Source organism: Notolepis coatsorum, assembly GCF_963971535.1.
Source record: "Notolepis coatsorum genome assembly, chromosome: 2".
In the NCBI taxonomy this organism is placed as follows: domain Eukaryota; kingdom Metazoa; phylum Chordata; class Actinopteri; order Aulopiformes; family Paralepididae; genus Notolepis; species Notolepis coatsorum.
Window position 1 is genome coordinate 63,471,659 of NC_140166.1, and position 22,591 is coordinate 63,494,249.

The 22,591-nt window shown below is 45.5% G+C and overlaps 1 protein-coding gene across 2 annotated transcripts in view; it reads right to left on the reverse strand.

Annotated features, from left to right (window-relative positions):
- Positions 1 to 8,006: 8,006 nt before the first annotated feature.
- Positions 8,007 to 22,591, reverse strand: part of adamtsl5 (ADAMTS like 5) — a 111,509-nt gene continuing 96,924 nt past the window's right edge. Inside the window, exons 9-14 of one of the 2 annotated variants that reach the window (XM_084309099.1) lie at positions 21,334 to 21,497; positions 17,672 to 17,837; positions 16,887 to 16,916; positions 16,175 to 16,279; positions 15,941 to 16,012; positions 8,007 to 11,906 (exon numbers count right to left, since the gene is read on the reverse strand). In XM_084309099.1, the coding sequence (XP_084165225.1) occupies positions 11,581 to 11,906; positions 15,941 to 16,012; positions 16,175 to 16,279; positions 16,887 to 16,916; positions 17,672 to 17,837; positions 21,334 to 21,497 (863 nt within the window). In that variant the 3' untranslated portion in view covers positions 8,007 to 11,580. Of the gene's footprint in view, positions 11,907 to 15,940; positions 16,013 to 16,174; positions 16,280 to 16,886; positions 16,917 to 17,644; positions 17,838 to 21,333; positions 21,498 to 22,591 lie in introns of both variants that reach the window. The other variant, XM_084309100.1, reaches the window with a different exon arrangement.

The window sequence follows — 22,591 nt, forward strand, 5'->3', positions numbered from 1 at the left end:
ATCGGTCGAAAACCACCGTGAGCCTAGGCCTTAACATGAGATAACTTATAATGGAAAAAAAATTAAATATAGTCATTATTATATAACAACTCAACATCAACCCTGCAACCATCTATTTCGGAGTCTGCGCATCAACGACGCAATGTTATAGCACAAATGAACAAAGGAAAAATCCAAAACAAAATTAAATTAGAGTATACCAGCCGGTAGTCTAAGGTAGGATCGGGTTCCAGGTAAATTGTGCAAACAAATGCCATTTAACACGACAATAATAAGAAGGGGAAAAAGGGGTTATGGTCAAAGTGCACATCTGTAACAGTCCCTCTGATCAGGCACAATTAAACACATTCATTAACCCGGGGATGATAATAGGCAATATCTGACAAAACCTGTTATCATATCTTGTTTATATACATATTCAACCGATCTTCTCCTACCGGAGCCCAAAGCTCAAAAAAGCATGGATATAAAAATAACAGCATACAAGAATTTAGTTAAGGACCCGATCACCGTTGGATTGTGCGAGCCGATCACACTTATACAGCAACAACAACCAAAGTGCGTCACTATTAACGGGTCTCGAACGACTCCACGCAGGCGATAGACGCAGCCCGCTAGCTAGCCCGAGGCTAGCGCGTGAGCTAGTGATGAATCCGGATAGCACGTTAGAGTCTGTTATGTACATTGTTCAGCTAGCTCGCTAGCTTCCAAAGAGGTGATACACAAGTACGACCATGAGGTCAGCATTAGCAAGTAACAGAAGTCATTGGGAAGTCCCGCTAGTTGGATGGGCAGTGGACAGTTAGAGTGTCTGGGCATGACAGCAAGTATTTGTGAATAGTCGGCCCTATCAATGTATATAGGCCCACACCGCCAAGTCACTCACCCGACATAGATATCAAGCAACAGTCTCGGGTATCCCCTCGAGATATTCCTTCGCTTTAGCCAATGACCAAAATGAACGCAGACCATCGACCTTCTCCAACACAGATAATTTCGCGGGAGCGAATAGCGTGGGCCTCAGGCCTAGTTTCCATAGCCTGGGCAGGACCACCTTGTATTCGCCTCTCTGTGCTTGAACCTCCGGCGTAAAGTCTTCGAAAATGGCCACTTTGTGATCGCCAAGCCTCAGATTACCCCTTCTGGTACGAGCCGACCGCATGATGAGTTCTCTCTGCTGAAGCCTGTTCAGCTTGACTATGATGGGCCTCGGCTCTTTGTTCACGCCGGGAGAAAACCTGCCCGCCCTGTAGGCTGACTCACAGACAGGAGGCGAGGGGAGGACGTCAGTTCCTAGTATTTTTTGCAGCAATTCGGGCATGGTCTCAGAGAGACGGCCTTCACCGCTGGCCTCCGGTACTCCAACAATCCTGACGTTGTGGCGTCTATCCCGGGACTGCATCTCCTCCATTGCCGACTGTAGTTTGTTGACTTCAGCTTGCCTAGCCAGCAGGGCGGACTCGAGACCCACCATCTTCTCGCCCTGTAATGATACCTCCGTCGTTAGCATGGCTAGTTCGTTAGCATTAGCCGATGAGACAGCGTGCATCGACTCCATCTTGTCTATCAGCGGGACTACCGCCAGCCGTATTTCTTCTGATATCTCACGATGGAGGTTGACACAAAAATCCGCCAACACTTTCTTCTGTGCTTCAGCGAAGCGTGTCTCAGAGTCTGCATGTAGCTTGGTCATGACCAAGAGCACAGCCTCGTTAATCTCACAGACACCGGGCGACGATGCGGCCAGGCCCGGCGGTGGTTTGCTGGTTGGGGCGCTCATGGATCTGGTTTCCACCACCGACATCGCAGAAAGTCGAAAAAAGTCGACGACAGTATACTAAACACGACGACCTAGCAAACAGATAAAAAACAAATAAAAATAAAATAAAGACTAATGGGGAGAAACGTATATTCAGCACGGTAGATGGGAGCTCATGTGAAACACGTCTACTCCATGATCGCTCAGCTCCGCCCCCCTGGGTGGGTTTTTTTTAATGGAGGTTTGGTCATGCAACACCGCCAGCTTACGCCCCTTCCGCCGGGGCGGCTGTGTTCAGCTGTCTCCTCTGGCGCCTGTCTCGTCCGCAGTCTCCAGGCTAGGGTTAACAGCCTGTTGCCTGGTTTTTTCCCCGGTGCGCTGCCTGCTTCCGTTGGTTAACCTTTTTTGTGTGCTTACGGCCATGCTGACTGCCTGTTCTGCAGGGTCAGTGTGCCAGGCGGTGTACTATTGGGGGGACAGGGCCCGCTCGGCTGAGGGGCCTTTGTCCGAATACGCTGGCGATGTGGGGGGCGGGGTCACTAAGTGCCCACCTGGTGGGGTCTTGATGCTGGCATCATGGACTTCTCCGGGCCCCCGTTCCAGGGGGTCCAGTCCCTTTGGTGGGTCTGGGTCTTCCTTCGCGCTCCGCTGCTACGGCCTTGCCACGGGGTTGGGTTTGCCCTTGACCCCGTGATTCTGGGGGCAGTAACGAGGTTGTTTCCTCCGTTCGTTCCCGGGTGGCATGCGGGTTGTGCGTGTGTGTAGTCGTGGGGTCAAGCCACGGTCTGCTCACCCTGTGCGTTGAGTTGCTTGAGTGCCTCTTCGCACGGTCGGGTCCGTCGCCCTCCCGGGAAACCTCTAATAGGGGGGGTGCCCTCCATTAGGGGGGGTCGGGGGGGCTCGGTCCTCCCTGATCTGATGGCTGTGGGGGGCCTCAGCGGGGTGTATTTGTCGAGCTTCTAGATCCCGCTCAGCTCCTATTATGCAATGAGACGCAGAGCGGGAGCTAGTGTGATACAGAACGTTAGGTTATGACTATAACCAAGTTCTGTTAACACTAGTGGACGCTCTGCGTCTAGACGCCGCTGCGGCCCTTGATTTTTCATTGTGGTGAAATTTGTTGGGAAGGAGATGAGTGTGTGGCACCACCCCTGCTTATATAGGTAAGCGGAAGGGGGTGTGGCCAGATGAATGCTGGCATTTAAAGGTACATTTTGAAATTTATTCAGTGTATATATGCTGAAGCGAGATATATGCAATGAGACGCAGAGCGTCCACTAGTGTTAACAGAACTTGGTTATAGTCATAACCTAACGTTAGTGACACAAGTGCTACATAAATACAACCCCTCCCCCCGAACAGGGGTGTAAAGTACTTGAGTAATTGTACTTCATTACAATACTTAAGTACTGTTTTGGGGGATTTGTACTTTACTCGAGTATTATTAGGTTTGTATACTTGTACTTTTACTCAATTACATTTCAGAGGGAAGAAAACATACTTTTTACTCCTTACATTTAAAATGCAGACCTACAATGTACAAAGTACAAATCTCACAGGTACAACCATTTTAATTAGTATATTTGTTTCTCTGGCCAAACTAACGTTAATGTTATTAATCCTGCGGCCGCACTTTATTTAAAAACAGCCAATCAAATCCCCATAGATGGAAAATGAACCCGCCCATACCCATGCTGATTGGTCCTTGTGCAAGACTAGAAAGCGGGGATCTTTGATTAACACTTTGAGAGCCAGTCCGTGTTTTCCTTTTTACCCCCTTGAATGCCCAAGGCCACTCCAATGTTAACGTTAATATCGCCTAATCTATGTTTTAAATTATGGCTATGTGTCTAATCTGCCCGTCGCTTATCAACGACTCATTTTCCAGTCAACATTGTCAAAGCAGATTGTTTTTTTATCGCTTCATTTCCGTTTGATAGCATTTTGAAAATAATTCGTTTTCGCGGAAAAAACAACACATTCTATGATAATCGCCTTTTACTGGAATATTCTAGAACGTTGTCATTTTTTGGCCTATTTATGAATCGTTTTCAAATAAACGCTAGATGATCGATGTGTATGCATGCACGCTCGTGCTGCCAGTTGAAAATCGATTCTCCTATTTCCTGACCGCGAGCAGAGTCAAACAGCCTATCACCATAATCACATAAAAGCTTATAATATCCGTGAAAACGGGTCTGATTATCCTAATACTGATAACATAGATTCCTTACCTGAGATCAGATGGTATCCAAATGGATTATTCCAATTCCTGATCGCCATTCGAAAAAATCGATCATTGTATTGATCCAACGTGTATACAGTAGAACACATAATCCCCGCTGCTCTTCAGGCTCCGGAGTGATGCCGGTCGATGCCGGCTGCGTGAGTGAGACGTAAAATGTGGAGTCAGAAATCCTTTCTCCCATTCACTTTCATTGAGTCCAATCCAAAAGGGTGATTTACCATCTGGGAGACGATAGGGGGCGCTTTTTTCACATCTGAGCGCCTGGGGTGACTGGATCTCCAACGGTAGGCTCGCTTGATGCAATATGATTTCAGATCGCTAATAAATTTAAAAAAAACGAATAAAACGAATATTCTCGTGAGTGGGCATTCAACCCGGGGGGTAATAACACGAGAAAACTTGTGGGTGGCATTCAAAGTGTTAAACACCTGCTACCAGAAGAATAGAGTCAGAAAAAAGTTTTTACTTTTACTTTTTAGTACTTAAGTACATTTAAAAGTAGAAACTTTTTGACTTTTACTCAAGTGTGTTTTTAGCCAGATACTCTGACTTTTACTTGAGTAAGAATTTGAGATGGTAACCATACTTTCACTTAAGTATCATTTCTGGGTACTTTTTACACCCCTGCCCCCGAACCACCCTCCAATGCCGACCTGGGCCAAGCCTACCCTCTCTCTCCCCTATAAAGAGACACGCCTCAGTGGACTCGAGAGCTCACCTGGGACACACCAGCTGGTGTCCCAGTTTGGGTCATTATCCAGACTCTGAATAAACCTTTGTTTACCAGTCTGCCTTCGACTATCTGACTCATTGATCGGGTTCGATTCCCTCACAGTGTCCTACTGATCAACCCTGCTATCAGAAGGTCTCATTGAGTCATGGTGTCCTAATCAATCAACCCTGCTATCAGAAGGTCTCGTTGAGTCATGGTGTCCTAATCAATCAACCCTGCTATCAGAAGGTCTCATTGAGTCATGGTGTCCTACTCAATCAACCCTGAGCCACCAGCAGCCAGACTGTTGTTATTCCATCATTCCATATTTATTTTATTTTTACAGCAAATGTCTTAATTACATCAATATTGTGCTTTCAGAACAGTATTTATGTTTGTAAGTGAAATATTTGCCTACCTTGTTTAACAACCAGGACATTCCCAAGAGAAAGTTGTATTTATTGTAGTTGAAATTAATCCATGGATCAAAAAACGATTCATTTCCCCCCCAGCAAATCTCTTAGTTGCAAGATTGTGTATTTAAAATGATCACTTTGGGCGAAACAAGACATGGCTTTCATTTTGGAAGACATGCTGGGTTTGTTAAGAGTGGCTCCATGATACCCTTAAGTGGTCAGAAAACAATTATTACAGCTTTAATGCCACAAAAAGAACTGTTCTCCTAATGGAAAAGAGAGATCGATACATTATACATTAGATATACACAGTCCCAATATTTGTGGCGGTATAAAGTATATATAATGCATAACATAACGCACATAACATAGCAAATGCTGAGGTCACAAAATGGTTAGGGAAGGTAATCATAGCAGTCTTCAATATAACGTTGAACGGTGATCCATTTAGTGAATAAATGTGTTCTCTGATGGTAGTCTGTTAGCAACACTGCTATTTAACGTTAGCAAGCATATTATAGAGTAGCTGGAACTGACTGTGTTAACGTTACTGTTACAAGTCTAACAGGTTTGCTCGTCACTGTATCCCTTTCACTGCCACACTACAGAAGGTTAACCCTTTACTATCACACTACAGACGGTTAACTGTCTGTAGTGTGATAGTAAAGGGTTAACCTTCTGTAGTGTGGTAGTGAAAGGGTTAACCATTTTGGTAGTGCGGTAGTGAAAGGGTTAAACAACGTGGTAACACAAAGACTCATTTGGAAACGTATTAAAATAACTCGTCATACAGAATTAAGCAAGAGACTAAACTCTCATCAAAAACGAATGCCAAAACATGGGAGTGACAGGGTTTATGGGAAATGTGGTTAGGCTACTAAGTTGGCCAACTCCTGCACTTTTAGCAATTTCTGCCAATTACTGCAAGTTTACCACAAATAAATCACATAAAACTCTGCAAATTGCATCGCATTGTTTTGAGAAAAGCCACTGCAAAATCAAGAATTTCTGATAGCAGAAATCACAAAAAATAAATCCTTTATGGAACAGAAGATTGGACGGTAGACTAGTAGCAACCGACTAAATAATGAAAAATACACGCTAAGCACAAGTACTACGTTAAGGCTATGGGGTTTATATATAAATACATTGTGAAGCCGTATGTATATGAAACAATATATGCTGCTATATCTTTTATATGAAAACAAATAGAGAACACGTCGAAGAAGGCATCAATTCAATTAACTAAATAACTAAATCGAGTGGTTCTGGTTTAAAAACACAAAGGCTGGTTGCTTCTCTTTGGTTTGAGTTTAAAGGTGGGAAACGGAATCCACCTAAAGTGCTAGACGTGGTAAACTGTCATCATTTAAACCTCTTCAAAATGTATCTAGAAGTTTCAGAGGGACTACCCAAGCCTTCTCCTTATTGTCAGAACTGTTTTCTTCTGACTACATGGTACACCGAGTGGTCACAATAGTAGTAGTGGTATCAGTAGTAGTAGTGGTAGTACTGGTGGTAGTGGTGGTAGAAACGGTGGTGGTGGTGGTAGTGATAGTAGTCTGGATCATAGGACTGAGACTGTGGCTATAAGTAACTATTGACCAACTATTTCAGTCGGAATTCTAACATAGTGTAACGTAGCGTGGAGAGAGGTATGACTATGCAAGTAGTACTAGTAGTGATAGTGGTAGCAGTTGTACTAGTGATGGTAGTAATAGTGGTAGTCCTAGTAGTAGTAGTAGTAGTAGTAGTAGTAGTAGTAGTAGTAGTAGTAGTAGTAGTAGTAGTAGTAGTAGTGGTAGTGGTAGTAGTGGTAGTAGTGGTGGTAGTAGTAGTAGTAGTGGTAGTAGTGGTAGTAGTGGTAGTAGTAGTGGTAGTAGTAGTGGTAGTAGTGGTAGTGGTAGTAGTGGTAGTGGTAGTGGTAGTGGTAGTAGTGGTAGTAGTAGTGGTAGTGGTAGTGGTAGTAGTGGTAGTGGTAGTAGTGGTAGTGGTAGTAGTAGTGGTAGTAGTGGTAGTAGTGGTAGTAGTGGTAGTAGTAGTGGTAGTAGTAGTGGTAGTAGTGGTAGTAGTAGTGGTAGTAGTGGTAGTAGTAGTGGTAGTAGTGGTAGTAGTGGTACTAGTAGCGGTAGTGGGGGATCTACCATCCAGTCTACATGCTGCTTATGGGCAGTTTGTCCAAACGGTGGGATTCAGGGGCTAGAACCCCCCTCCTCCACACTGCTTATTGGATCAGGGACTAGAACCCACCTCCTCCACACTGCTTATTGGATCAGGGACTAGAACCCACCTCCTCCACACTGCTTATTGGATCAGGGACTAGAACCCCCCTCCTCGACACTGCTTATTGGATCAGGGACTAGAACCCCCCTCCTCGACACTGCTTATTGGATCAGGGACTAGAACCCCCCTCCTCGACACTGCTTATTGTATCAGGGACTAGAACCCCCCTCCTCCACACTGCTTATTGGATCAGGGACTAGAACCCCCCTCCTCCACACTGCTTATTGGATCAGGGACTAGAACCCCCCTCCTCCACACTGCTTATTGGATCAGGGACTAGAACCCCCCTCCTCCACACTGCTTATTGGATCAGGGACTAGAACCCCCCTCCTCCACACTGCTTATTGGATCAGGGACTAGAACCCCCCTCCTCCACACTGCTTATTGGATCAGGGACTAGAACCCCCCTCCTCCACACTGCTTATTGGATCAGGGACTAGAACCCCCCTCCTCCACACTGCTTATTGGATCAGGGACTAGAACCCTCCTCCACACTGCTTATTGGATCAGGGACTAGAACCCCCCTCCTCCACACTGCTTATTGGATCAGGGACTAGAACCCCCCCCCCCCCCCCTCCACACTGCTTATTGGATCAGGGACTAGAACCCACCTCCTCCACACTGCTTATTGGATCAGGGACTAGAACCCACCTCCTCCACACTGCTTATTGGATCAGGGACTAGAACCCACCTCCTCCACACTGCTTATTGGATCAGGGACTAGGGACTAGAACCCCCCTCCTCCACACTGCTTATTGGATCAGGGACTAGAACCCACCTCCTCGACACTGCTTATTGGATCTGATATGGAACTCTTTGCCAGACTCACATAAAATAAATGGTAGGATTGAAATGGCCAATCACTGAAAACAGACACAGTCTCCATCTTCCAGCCGGTGGAATGAGGAATGTACGTTTGGCCTCTCGCTCTGAGACACACATACATGTAGACATTAATATCTCTGAGACACACATACATGTGGACATTAATATCTCTGAGACACACATACATGTAGACATTAATATCTCTGAGACACACATACATGTAGACATTAATATCTCTGAGACACACATACATGTAGACATTAATATCTCTGAGACACACATACATGTAGATATTAATATCTCTGAGACACACATACATGTAGACATTAATATCTCTGAGACACACATACATGTAGACATTAATATCTCTGAGACACATACATGTAGACATTAATATCTCTGAGACACACATACATGTGGACATTCCTATATCTCTCTGAGACACACATACATGTAGACATTAATATCTCTGAGACACACATACATGTGATGTAGATATTAATATCTCTGAGACACACATACATGTAGACATTAATATCTCTGAGACACACATACATGTAGACATTAATATCTCTGAGACACACATACATGTGGACATTCCTATATCTCTCTGAGACACACATACATGTAGACATTAATATCTCTGAGACACACATACATGTAGACATATCACCAGAGGTCAGGGTCCTGTAGCAGGCAGGGATGACCTGTGACCTTGTGGAAGGTCTCTCTGACCACTGAGCCTTATGTTAATACTGGATGATGTGTCAATGGTCTGGATGTCTAGCTGTGCTGTGAATGACCAGGTCTTCCAAATGGCCCCACCCTGGGATCTGCTGGCCTGGGATCAGGGCCCTGTTTCTTGTACCTGGATAACTGAGTTAGCCGGATAACTTTAGCTGGATAACTGAGTTAGCCGGACTTTCCGGTTTCATGTACGTGGATTTTCCAAATCACCATGACAACAGATCCAAAAGTTTGAGCCTGCTCGAAAGCAGAGTTCAAGTTCAAGTTAGCCGGATCACGCAGAGCCACGCCCCCGCAAAGAAAGTGACAGCTCGTTTCCTGAAACTATTCCCACAGTCTACGATCTGCATTATACCATTCTGAATTACGTTTTTGTGCTCCATTCTTCCAGAGGGGGCTTTTGAAATGTAAAATAGACCCAAAATGCTGATACTAAATTCACTTTGTCCTAAATAATGCACGTTATATATACCGTGGCGACGGTGGCGCTCGCTCGTGCGATGTACACATTATGTGGTTATTTTAATTGTAACTGGGATTAAGATGTCTGATGAGATGCGCTGTTTGACGGATTTGAGAAATTGAATGAGCCGTTGACGTCACATTAATGAATGAGGATAAAGAGATAAACTTCATTCAAAACAAAGGATATTCTAAACACGGGTCTCTCGTTCATTAATGTATAAACAATGAATTTATCCCATCTGGCACAGTGGCCCAGCGGTAGTGCTCAAGCCTGCCAACCCAGCGACCGGGGTTCAAATCCCAGTGTTTCCAATATGATTTTTTTGAATATAATATTAATGATTATACGCCAAAGTAGCCTGGTTTTAAGTTAAAATATTATAAATCTACATGCATTGAGGATGTCATTCTTTATATAGCTCTCAACGTGCACCAAATTGAATTATTCCTATATTGCAAAAAGAAGGAGACGACTAGGGTATCGAACCCCGGTCGTCCGTGTGAAAGTCAAAAGAACAACCCGTTAGACCACATTGGAGATAAGTTAAAGATTGACTATACATCAATCAATGGGTAAGAGAGCCGTATCGTAATTCTGTATAACAGTTAACTAATTATTTTCGCTAGCAAGATCTCATTTGATTATTCAATCCAGCAGGCAAGTTTAAAGAAATATAATCTGATTGATTGAGGTAATGAGGGACTTAGAATTAGCCTATAGATAACGCATTTAACTTGTCGGCGAGGCGATTGAGCCGTATTGCAATCTGTCAATAAAGTCTTAAATCAATTAATCAATCAATGCCGTTGAGAATCAGGATCTCTGCCATCGATACGTGCTGGCTTTTCACCTAAAACGGCCGCGCGCATTTAGCCTGAGTCGCAAGTCTGGCTTGAGTTAACGAGACTGAATCCACCTTCTTGGAACAGGAAAATCCCGGCTTCAAACATCGGGTTAACTGAAGCTGGATAATGACATCTTGATCGACTTAGTTGAACCACGTACAAGAAACAGGGCCCAGATCTCCTGTCTTGGGCTTCTAGAACCATGTGTTGCCCCCTGCTGGCCTGGGATCAGATCCCCTGTCAGATCCCAGTAGAACATTCTCTCCTTTGTCTCTCATAAAATACAATATAATATTACAGAATATAATATATAACGACTCGCCGTCAGCCTCCCTACGGTCTCAAACACATTAATAATGTCTCTTTTCCACTGCATGGTACCTACTCGACTCTACTCGCTTTTGGTACCTGGTACTTCGTTCGTTTTTCCACTGCAGGTAGTACCCGCCGTCAGTGTAGCTGGTCGTCATAGCGAGGGCGCGTGATGTCAACTTCAACGCGACACACACACACACACACGTATCGAAGCTAGCTATAAAGCTATGAAGATACCTTCACAGTGTATTCTGCGTCATTTATTGATGAAACAAAACCAACATCAACACCAAGAACAGATTTCACGTCACTTTTTTGGTATCACTTTTCTACCCGCTTGGAACCTCGAAAAAGCAGGTACTAAAAAAAGTATCCGGTACCAGGTACTATCCGGAAAATTTTGGCAATGGAAAACAGAAAAGGCAGAGTAGAGTCGAGTGGAAAAGAGGCATAAGGGAAGTCCTCCGTCCTTCGGATGAGACGCTAAACCGAGGTCCTGACTGAATTTGGTCGTTAAAGAACATTCCTGGCCAAATTCCCAATCAGGTCTCTGACATCAAGGCCACCTAATCATCCCTTCCCCTTAATTGGCTGATATAAATCCCTGTCTCCTGAGCCGCTCAGCCATTGTGTAGTGTGGTGTGTGCCTGGTGCCAGTGTATGGTAGCCATTGTGTAGTGTGATGTGTGCCGGGTGCCAGTGTATGGTAGCCATTGAGCCTGCGTAGCCCAAGGTTGGGTGCTACCAGTGGTGGTGAAGGAGGCAATTTCCACCCTACATTGTAAAGGGCTTTGAGTGTCTAGAAAAGCGCTATATAAATGCAAGTAATTATTATTATTATTATTATTATTATTATTATTATTATTATTATTATTATTATTATTATTATTATTATTATTATTATTATTATTATTATTATTATTATTAAGTGCACTGGCCCCAGAGTCGTAGTGTTTATGTGCTCTCAGCTCCTGGGTCTCCGGGGCCCTCTGTTGCTACAGAGGCTCTCCAGGGGCCTCAACAAGGAGTCCTCTCTGGGTTTGTACGGGACGACGTAGCTCCCTTCCTCCAGCAGGATTCTGTTCAGAGTGTGTTCATAGTTGATGTGGCGTCGCACCATGATGATGTACTGCCTTCCCTCCTCCAGCAGGGGGCAGTCACAGATGTTGGGGGCCCAGAGGAACTCGCGGTGCTCCAGGCGGAAGCGGTTCCTGTAGGTGTGGATGATGTGGACGTCGTAACGGGTCTCCTCCCCGCGGTACACCTTCCCTACCACCTGGGCGCGGAACACTAGCAGAGAGAACAGTTTGCTTCAGACACACTTAAAAACATCTATCTATCTCTTTAACGTTGATATTAAGAGTTGTGTCAACTATCTCCTTAATATTAGAGTTGTGTCAACTATCTCCTTAATATTAGAGTTGTGTCAACTATCTCCTTAATATTAAGAGTTGTCATTAATATGCTGTAAGTGTAAAAACAGAGATGTTTACCAAACTTAAGTTAAACTTAAAAGAAAATATCTTCAAATCATTGACTTGGGTTCTCAGAATAGCGTCTGGAATATAGTTTAAAGGGGAACTATTTTACTATTTCTTTCACTATTTGGGCACTTTTACACAATTCCTGTGAGTCTATGGAACACCTCTGTAATATATATATTTTTTTTATTCATTGTTTTGTATTTCTAATCAAGTCCTCAAAAACAGCATTTTTCTACCTCAAGATCTCGAGCCGTTTTGAGCCTGGGCTCCTAAACCGGCGCGGCTCGGCCCCGCCGCCTGAACATTAACATGCAGCGGTGTCTTTATGACATCACATATCGCGCACATTTTCAAATGACTCAGTTCAGTGAGGGTGAATATTGTGAGAGGAGAATTGGAAGAATGCGCCAATATGAGAATTTTGAGACATAGATCATATTAATATAAGTTCACATAGCTAGGAAACAATGCTAAACACTCAAAAAGGCCATTTATAAGATAGTTCCCCTTTAATATCTGGATCAGAGACAACTTCCTGTCTTGTTGGCTCTAGTTCACACTCACCAAAGTCCTTCTGGCAGATTCTAGTTCACACTCACCAAAGTCCTTCTGGTAGATTCTAGTTCACACTCACCAAAGTCCTTCTGGTAGATTCTAGTTCACAAGTTTCAAGTTTCAAGTTTCTTTAATAGTTGTCATACAGAAGTACAGAATACTTTTGTACAAAATGCTTCTTACTGTTGCGCTCCAGAGACTGTGCATGACAAGATAAGTATGAAATAAAAACATAGTAAAAATTAGAAGAAAAAAAAGAGGTCACAGTGTTCAGTTTAGACATATGTACAATGTTCGTAGACGTAGTTACCATACAATATACAATACTGTGCAGTGTACTAATATACAATACTATATAGTGCAAGGCATAAATGGACAAGGTGCAGTTTAGGTACAATTCACAGTAGGTGTACGAGTTGTAGTGCAAATCCTTTATCAATAAATATAAAGTGTAAGTGTGTTTGTGTGATCTAAAGTGTGGAGAGTGGGTGCTGCAGTGTGTTGTTTGTTTGAGTGAGTGTGTGTGTGCGTGTGGGTGTGTGTGCTGTGTGCATTTGATGGTTGTTGCATAGTGATTATTGTTCGTTTAGCGATTATTGTTCGTTTAGCAGCCTGATGGCCTGGGGATAGAAGCTCCTTCTGAGTCTTTCTGTGCTCGCCATAAGACTCCGGTATCGCTTGCCTGACGGCAGCAGTTCAAAGAGGCAGTTGTTCGGGTGGCTCGAGTCCTTAATAATTCTCTTAGCCTTCCCCTTGCACCGCTTGTTGTAAATGTTCTGGAGGGTGGGAAGCCCCCCTCTAATTGTGCGTTCGGCTGAACGTGTCACTCTTTGTAGTCTGCTACGGTCTTGTGCAGTGCTATTCCCAAACCAGGAGGTGATGTTGCCGGTCAGGATGCTCTCTATTGTACATGAGTAGAAGTTCCTAAGGATCTTCTGACTGACTTGGAACTTCCTTAGGCGCCTGAGGAAGTAGAGGCGTTGTCGTGCCTTCTTCACAACACTGTCAATGTGTGTGGTCCATGTCAAGTCCTCGGATATGTGGGCTCCGAGGTACTTGAAACTGTTCACTCTCTCAACTGGTGCCCCGTCGATGCTGAGGGGGCTGTAGTCCTTGACCCCCGACCTCCTGAAGTCCACAATCATCTCTTTTGTTTTGCTGACGTTCAGGGAGAGGCAGTTCTCCTGACACCACTGTGACAGGTTCTCTACCTCTTCCAGGTAGGCCCTTTCGTCGTTGGCAGAGATCAGGCCCACCACTACTGTGTCATCAGCAAATTTGATGATGGTGTTGTTGTTCCGCTGTGCTACGCAGTCATGTGTGTACAGGGAGTAGAGGAGGGGGCTCAGAACACAGCCCTGGGGGGCCCCTATGTTGAGCGTGATGGATGAGGAGGTGCAGTTGCCGGCTCTTACCACCTGGGGTCTGCCCGTCAGGAAGTCCAGGACCCACTGGCACAGGTCATAGTTCAAGCCCAGGTCCCTGAGCTTGGCTATGAGTTTGGAGGGGACTATGGTATTGAATGCTGAGCTGTAGTCGATGAACAGCATTCTCACATAGTTCCCCTTCCTCTTGTCCAGATGTGATGCTGCTGTGTGCAGCACATGGGCTATGGCGTCCTCCGTGGACCTGTTGGGGCGATATGCAAATTGCAGAGGGTCCAGGTTGATGGGGAGGGAGGAACAGATGTAGCCCTTCACTAGCTTCTCAAAGCACTTCATGGCTATGGAGGTGAGGGCTACAGGGCGGTAGTCGTTGAGGCAAGCGGGCGTAGATTTTTTGGGTACAGGGATGATGGTGGACTTCTTCAGACAGGTGGGGATGACGGCCTGTTCCAAGGACAGGTTGAAGATGTCAGTGAATACCGGGGCCAGTTGGTCGGCACAGACTTTTAGGACGCGGCCGGGGATGCCGTCCGGTCCTGCTGCCTTCCTGATATCCACTTTTTTAAAGATCCGTCTCACCTCATGCTCTGTTACCCTGAACACTGAGTCTCCATCAGCAGACCCCCCCCCCCCCATTGCCGTGGTTTGTAGGCTGGTGTTGTTATTCACAGCCTCAAACCTCGCATAGAAGGAGTTGAGATCATTTGCTAAGGAGATGTCACTGTTCAGTTTGAGGGGGGTTCCTTTGTAGTCTGTCATTGTTCTGAGGCCCTGCCACATGCCTCTAGAGTCAGCCTGTTCAAACTGAAGTTCAACTTTATCCCTGTAACGCCGTTTTGCCTCTATTACTGCTCTCCTGACGTTGTATCTTGCCATCTTGTGTTCTTCCATGTTGCCTGTCACCAGCCCGGTGTTGTATGCTGATGTGCGCACTTTCAGAGCCTCACGGACGGATTTGTCTACCCAGGGCTTTTGGTTTGGGTAGATATTAATTTTGGTGGTGGGGATTATTACTTCTACCTGAGTACAGACATAGTCAATCACCGTTTCGGTGTATTCGTTAATATTGGCTGTGTTATCACGGAGTACACTCCATTCTGTGCTTCCCAGCACTGCTTGGAGTGACTCTACTGACGTCACGGTCCAACGTTTAACTCACACTCACCAAAGTCCTTCTGGTAGATTCTAGTTCACACTCACCAAAGTCCTTCTGGTAGATTCTAGTTCACACTCACCAAAGTCCTTCTGGTAGATTCTAGTTCACACTCACCAAAGTCTTTCTGGTAGATTCTAGTTCACACTCACCAAAGTCCTTCTGGCAGATTCTAGTTCACACTCACCAAAGTCCTTCTGGCAGATTCTAGTTCACACTCACCAAAGTCCTTCTGGCAGATTCTAGTTCACACTCACCAAAGTCCTTCTGGCAGATTCTAGTTCACACTCACCAAAGTCCTTCTGGCAGATTCTAGTTCACACTCACCAAAGTCCTTCTGGTAGATTCTAGTTCACACTCACCAAAGTCCTTCTGGTAGATTCTAGTTCACACTCACCAAAGTCCTTCTGGCAGATTCTAGTTCACACTCACCAAAGTCCTTCTGGCAGATTCTAGTTCACACTCACCAAAGTCCTTCTGGTAGATTCTAGTTCACACTCACCAAAGTCCTTCTGGCAGATTCTAGTTCACACTCACCAAAGTCCTTCTGGTAGATTCTAGTTCACACTCACCAAAGTCCTTCTGGCAGATTCTAGTTCACACTCACCAAAGTCCTTCTGGCAGATTCTAGTTCACACTCACCAAAGTCCTTCTGGTAGATTCTAGTTCACACTCACCAAAGTCCTTCTGGCAGATTCTAGTTCACACTCACCAAAGTCCTTCTGGTAGATTCTAGTTCACACTCACCAAAGTCCTTCTGGCAGTACTGTTTCTGACGTTCTCCTCGGCCGCGCACACGCCTGCATTTCCCACAGTGACCTGCAGGGGGAAGCAGCAGTGAGCTAATGCTATGGAGACATCCCGAACCTGACTTATATTTACAGAGTTAAAGTATAATTTTGGGTTAGTTGTACTTTTACTTAATAAAATAAAAATGTTGGCTTGGATAATTTTCACATATCAGTGCGGATTTGAACCTACGCCCAGCTGAGCCTGGAGGCAGCAGGTTCCTGTCCTCTCTCTCCAGACGGGGGAGGCTGGGCGAGTGAGGAGGGCGGGGCTTGACAGGCCAGCCACCTGGGAACACTAGAAGAAGAAAAGAAAGACTTAATTGGCTAATACACAGACAGACACACGTACACGCACGCACGCACGCACACACACACACGCACACACACACACACACACACACACACACACACACACACACACACACACACACACACACACACACACACACACACACACACACACACACACACACACACACACACACACACACACACACACACACACACACACACACACACACACACACACACACACACACACACACACACATGCTCAAGAGCATAGATGGGCCAGGGTCTCTCTGCCTCAGGGAGGTTGAACCAGCAACCAGTCACCTCTCTGCCCCAGGGAGGAAACGTGGCCAGGTGAGGGTTAGGGTGGTTAGGGCAGTGAATCTCTCTGGCAACCGTCTTACCCCAGTATGGCCAGGTGGTGACAGGGTTAGGCTTGGTAGTGGTGGTGGTGGTATAAGAAGCCAGTCTTACCCCAGTATGGCCAGGTGGTGACAGGGTTAGGGTTGGTAGTGGTGGTGGTGGTATAAGAAGCCAGTCTTACCCCAGTATGGCCAGGTGGTGACAGGGTTAGGCTTGGTGGTGGTGGTGGTATAAGAAGCCAGTCTTACCCCAGTATGGCCAGGTGGTGACAGGCTTGGTGGTGGTGGTGGTGGTGGTATAAGAAGCCAGTCTTACCCCAGTATGGCCAGGTGGTGACAGGGTTAGGGTTGGTAGTGGTGGTGGTGGTATAAGAAGCCAGTATTACCCCAGTATGGCCAGGTGGTGACAGGGTTAGGGTTGGTAGTGGTGGTGGTGGTATAAGAAGCCAGTCTTACCCCAGTATGGCCAGGTGGTGACAGGCTTGGTGGTGGTGGTGGTGGTGGTATAAGAAGCCAGTCTTACCCCAGTATGGCCAGGTGGTGACAGGCTTGGTGGTGGTGGTGGTGGTATAAGAAGCCAGTCTTACCCCAGTATGGCCAGGTGGTGACAGGGTTAGGCTTGGTGGTGGTGGTGGTATAAGAAGCCAGTCTTACCCCAGTATGGCCAGGTGGTGACAGGGTTAGGCTTGGTGGTGGTGGTGGTGGTATAAGAAGCCAGTCTTACCCCAGTATGGCCAGGTGGTGACAGGGTTAGGCTTGGTGGTGGTGGTGGTGGTGGTATAAGAAGCCAGTCTTACCCCAGTATGGCCAGGTGGTGACAGGGTTAGGCTTGGTAGTGGTGGTGGTGGTATAAGAAGCCAGTCTTACCCCAGTATGGCCAGGTGGTGACAGGGTTAGGGTTGGTAGTGGTGGTGGTGGTATAAGAAGCCAGTCTTACCCCAGTATGGCCAGGTGGTGACAGGGTTAGGGTTGGTAGTGGTGGTGGTGGTATAAGAAGCCAGTCTTACCCCAGTATGGCCAGGTGGTGACAGGCTTGGTGGTGGTGGTGGTGGTGGTGGTGGTTGGGCGGGGCCAGGGCGGGTAGCTGGCAGTGTGGTGTGGCTGGCGCAGGGGACTCCTGAGGCCGTGGTAAAGAGCATAGCGGTCTGGTGGCAACCAGTACTCATACTCTATTCCTGGATTTCTGTCTGTCGCCAACACCTGAACACACACACGCACACGCGCACACACACGCACACACGCACACACACACACACACACACACACACACACACACACACACACACACACACACACACACACACACACACACACACACACACACACACACACACACAGGGAGTGTAAATGGCAAATGGTGCATTGTTATAGTGCTTTTATCCCAAGTGCTTTACAATTTTGTTCCTCACATTTCACCCATTCACACACCGACGGCGGAGGCAACCATGCAAGGTGCCAACCAGCACACCGAGAGCAACTTAGGGGTTAAGTGTCTTGCTCAAGGACACTTCACACTTCAACACGCTGCCTGGGAGGAGCGGGAATCAAACTGGCAACCTTGCACGACAGCAGGCTTTGTGAGATCACGTGAGAATCCATTTAGTCAAGCTTCAAATGATGCGCTTGTGACCAAACCATGGTGGTTCAGACCAATCAGCATCCTTTGAGGGACATCTGGCAGCTACGGGTGTGGTTCAGACCAATCAGCATCCTTTGAGGGACATCTGGCAGCTACGGGTGTGGTTCAGACCAATCAGCATCCTTTGAGGGACATCTGGCAGCTACGGGTGTGGTTCAGACCAATCAGCATCCTTTGAGGGACATCTGGCAGCTACGGGTGTGGTTCAGACCAATCAGCATCCTTTGAGGGACATCTGGCAGCTACGGGTGTGGTTCAGACCAATCAGCATCCTTTGAGGGACATCTGGCAGCTACGGGTGTGGTTTAGAGTAGACCAATCACATGCCAAGTATGTTTGGCCAGACCCAATGTCACTTACTGACTGACCGGCACAGCGATAAGTAGAAGATTTGAGAGGTTGGTGACCCTCAATCAATCAATCAATCCATCAATCAATCAATCAATCAATCAATCAATCAATCAAATGTATTTGTATAGCACACTTAGACATGACACTTGTCAACCAAAGTGCCTCACAGCAAGTCGCATAGCTAAAAACAAAGGAAAGTGCTAAAGTATAGAATAAACAGAAAATATAAACAACCAACGAACGACAGACAAAGAAACAAAACGACACGTCAACAAGCAAGGCGAGAGTCAGAGTGAGTCGGGGAAGGCCAGGGAACTATGTCAAGGGGGGAGGCGGTCGGTTTCATGGCTGAGACTACCGGTATATCTGTGAGAGTAGAGAGGGTGATGGGTTGAAAACAGGCCAGGGTGGATGAACAGGGCGGCGAGACATCCAAGCTAGGTGGTGGTGTGATGTTATTTCTGATGACCTCAACTTTGAGTTATAGTATAGGTGGGTTTTGAGTTTATATTTAAAAGACGCTATGGAGAGGGGCAGATTTGATGGACATGGGGATGCTGTTCCAGAGGTCCGGGGCTGCGACAGCAAAAGCCCCCCCCCCCCCCCCCCCCCCCCCCCCCTAGACTTTAAATTGGACCTACGAGTAGTTAGGAGACCCTTGTCAGCCGATCTGAGGGCCCTGACGTTGGTATAGGGGGTGCGGAGGTCTGCTATGTTTGAAGCAGGTTGGAACGGTACCAGTGGCTAGGGAGGTGTTTATGATAGAGAAGATGCTGGGGCCAGTTGTGTGAAATACTTCTTTGAGAAGAACAGAGGGAACTATGTCAAGGGGGGAGGCGGTCGGTTTCATGGCTGAGACTATATCTGTGAGAGTAGAGAGGGTGATGGGTTGAAAACAGGCCAGGGTGGATGAACAGGGCGGCGAGACATCCAAGCTACGTCATGTAGGTGGTGGTGTGATGTTATTTCTGATTACCTCAACTTTGTTTGTGATGAATTAAAAAAAAAAATGCCTCACATTTAGTTGGAGACACATCCAGGCTAGTTCTAGGGGGTGGGGGGGGGCTGATGAAAGAGTTAATGGTGGCAAAGAGGGTCCTGGGGTGCGGCTCTCGCTGCTTTAACTGCTAGCTGGTATCTGATGCGAGTGTCTCTAAGCATCTCGAGAGAAACATGGAGTCTATCATTTTTCCACGTACGCTCTGCTCTCCTGTACTCTCTCCTCTGGGCTCTAGTGGGCTCTAACCCTAACCCTCCCATTTTAGTGTCACTGAAGCATAACCTACCGTCTGTAGTGTGATAGTAAAGGATTAACCTTCTGTAGTGTGGTAGTGAAAGGGCTAACCCTTTGTGGTGTGGCAGTGAAAGGGTTAACCTTCTGTATTGTCACAGTGAAAGGGTTAACCATTTGGTAGTGTGGCAGTGAAAGGGTTAAACACTATGGCCCAATATACTGTTGTTGATTGGTGTTGATGTCCAGTTGGGATACTGGGTGAATATATTCAGCATGTTATTTCATTCACGGTTCTTCATGGACGCCTGGAGATACTAAATACAAATTGAACTCTGCCATTTGAAAGAGGAGATTGGGCCCGATCCATAGTGTGCAAGTTGGCTATAATAAAGTCATTTATAGGCCTCATATTCTATATTCTATAATAATATTTCAAATTGCATGGGTCCTGATGGCAGAATTCAGTACTGTATCTACAAAACATTCTCTTTAATCATCTTCCCTTTATTAATTTCCTTAGATTAAAATGAATACTCTTTACGATAGGCGTCCTGGGTTCTTTAACGACCGAATTCAGTCAGGACCTCGGTTTTTAGCGTCTCATCCGAAGGACGGTACTCGCAGCTGTACGGTGTCCCTATCACCGTAACAGGGGCATTGTTACTGACCAGTCCAGAGGACAGAGTGGCCCCTGCTGGACAACAACACCACCACTTTCCGACAACGACCTTGACCGGGGCTCGAGCCGGTGATCTTCTGATCATGAGTCCGGAGCTCTACTCACATAGCCACGCTGCCGGACAAAGCTGCCCTGACCATGACGTGGAGGTCTTTCTGTTGTGTAATATGTTTAGAAGATGAAGTATTGCTCTGACCATGACGTGGAGGTCTTTCTGTTGTGTAATATGTTTAGAAGATGAAGTATTGCTATCCAAGGAGGGGTCCGGGAGGGGGGGGTTCGAGCTGGAGCATATGTGTGTAGGGTTTTAGATAATAGGTATTAGGAGTATATCCTGTATAAGACATTGGTATAATTGGTAATTTCGTTGGATATACACTGTATACGGTAAAATATTATTATATACTTTTTTTTAGTTTTCTGTTTCTGTACTTGCATGTCATTTTAGCCACCTTAATTGTTAGTTTCATTATGCATTGTGTGTTGAGTACTGACTTTTAATAATTTTGTTTTGCAATAATAAAAAAAATAAAAATAAAATGAAGTATTGCTCTGACCATGACGTGGAGGTCTTTCTGTTGTGTAATATGTTTAGAAGATGAAGTGTTGCTCTGACCATGACGTGGAGGTCTTTCTGTTGTGTAATATGTTTAGAAGATGAAGTGTTGCTCTGACCATGACGTGGAGGTCTTTCTGTTGTGTAATATGTTTAGAAGATGAAGTGTTGCTCTGACCATGACGTGGAGGTCTTTCTGTTGTGTAATATGTTTAGAAGATGAAGTATTGCTCTGACCATGACGTGGAGGTCCTCCAGCGTGGGTCCCTGGACCTCCAAGCTCTCCCAGGCGTCGGCAGAACGTCGGTACAGCAGCTTGGCTCCCGCTACACTGTATTCCCCCGGGTCGCTTATCTTCCAGTCACCGTTGATCACAAACTGGGAGCGTTCATTCTGCAGCGCTGAAGACAGAAGAGTTTCATTTAAACTAGCAAACTAGTGGTTGACTGATATATTGATATGCAAACTAGTGGTTGACTGATATATTGATATGCAAACTAATGGTTGACTGATATATTGATATTCAAACGAATGGTTGACTGATATATTGATATTCAAACTAATGGTTGACTGATATATTGATATTCAAACGAATGGTTGACTGATATATTGATATTCAAACTAATGGTTGACTGATATATTGATATGCAAACGAATGGTTGACTGATATATTGATATTCAAACTAATGGTTGACTGATATATTGATATGCAAACTAATGGTTGACTGATATATTGATATTCAAACTAATGGTTGACTGATATATTGATATTCAAACTAGTGGTTGACTGATGTATTGATATTCAAACTAATGGTTGACTGATATATTGATATTCAAACTAGTGGTTGACTGATATATTGATATTCAAACTAATGGTTGACTGATATATTTTTTTTGTGACCAACTTTTTATTTTGTCTTTTTTTTTAAAAACAAGTTCAGAGGAAGGACATTCACATCAGCATTTCATATTAATTCACACAGTGGCATAAAAAGTGTCTTTTCAGTATAGATTGTCCGTCAGTATATTCATATACTGTGTAGCCTGCCTGTTGCAGTTGTGACAGTCTTTTCCTCCGTTCTGGCGGTCCTGTGGCTGCGAGACAGCCCAGGTCGCTTCTTAACCCCACTCCCAGCCCCCCGGGTTTGCATAGACATTTTAGGAGAGGGGGAAACCTTGATGCATACATGTATAGGATACTCTTAATTAGAAAAGAAATCATAATTATGTTTGTTAGATAACCAAGTAATAGGGAAAAATACAATACAATTTAGAAACAACCACAACAAATTATAGCAGTAAACAGAAAAGGAAAAGATAAATGGAAAAGATAAATGGAAACAACAGCAACATGAGTTTTGTTCATTCTCTGGTGTCAAGGTACAAGTGTTCAACCTAGTGGAGTACTGATTTTACCTTCTGGGCCGCAGTAAGTAATATTTGGATCGATTCTGTCCTTGCTCCCTGTGCTCTAGCACTGGATGCCTCTAATCTC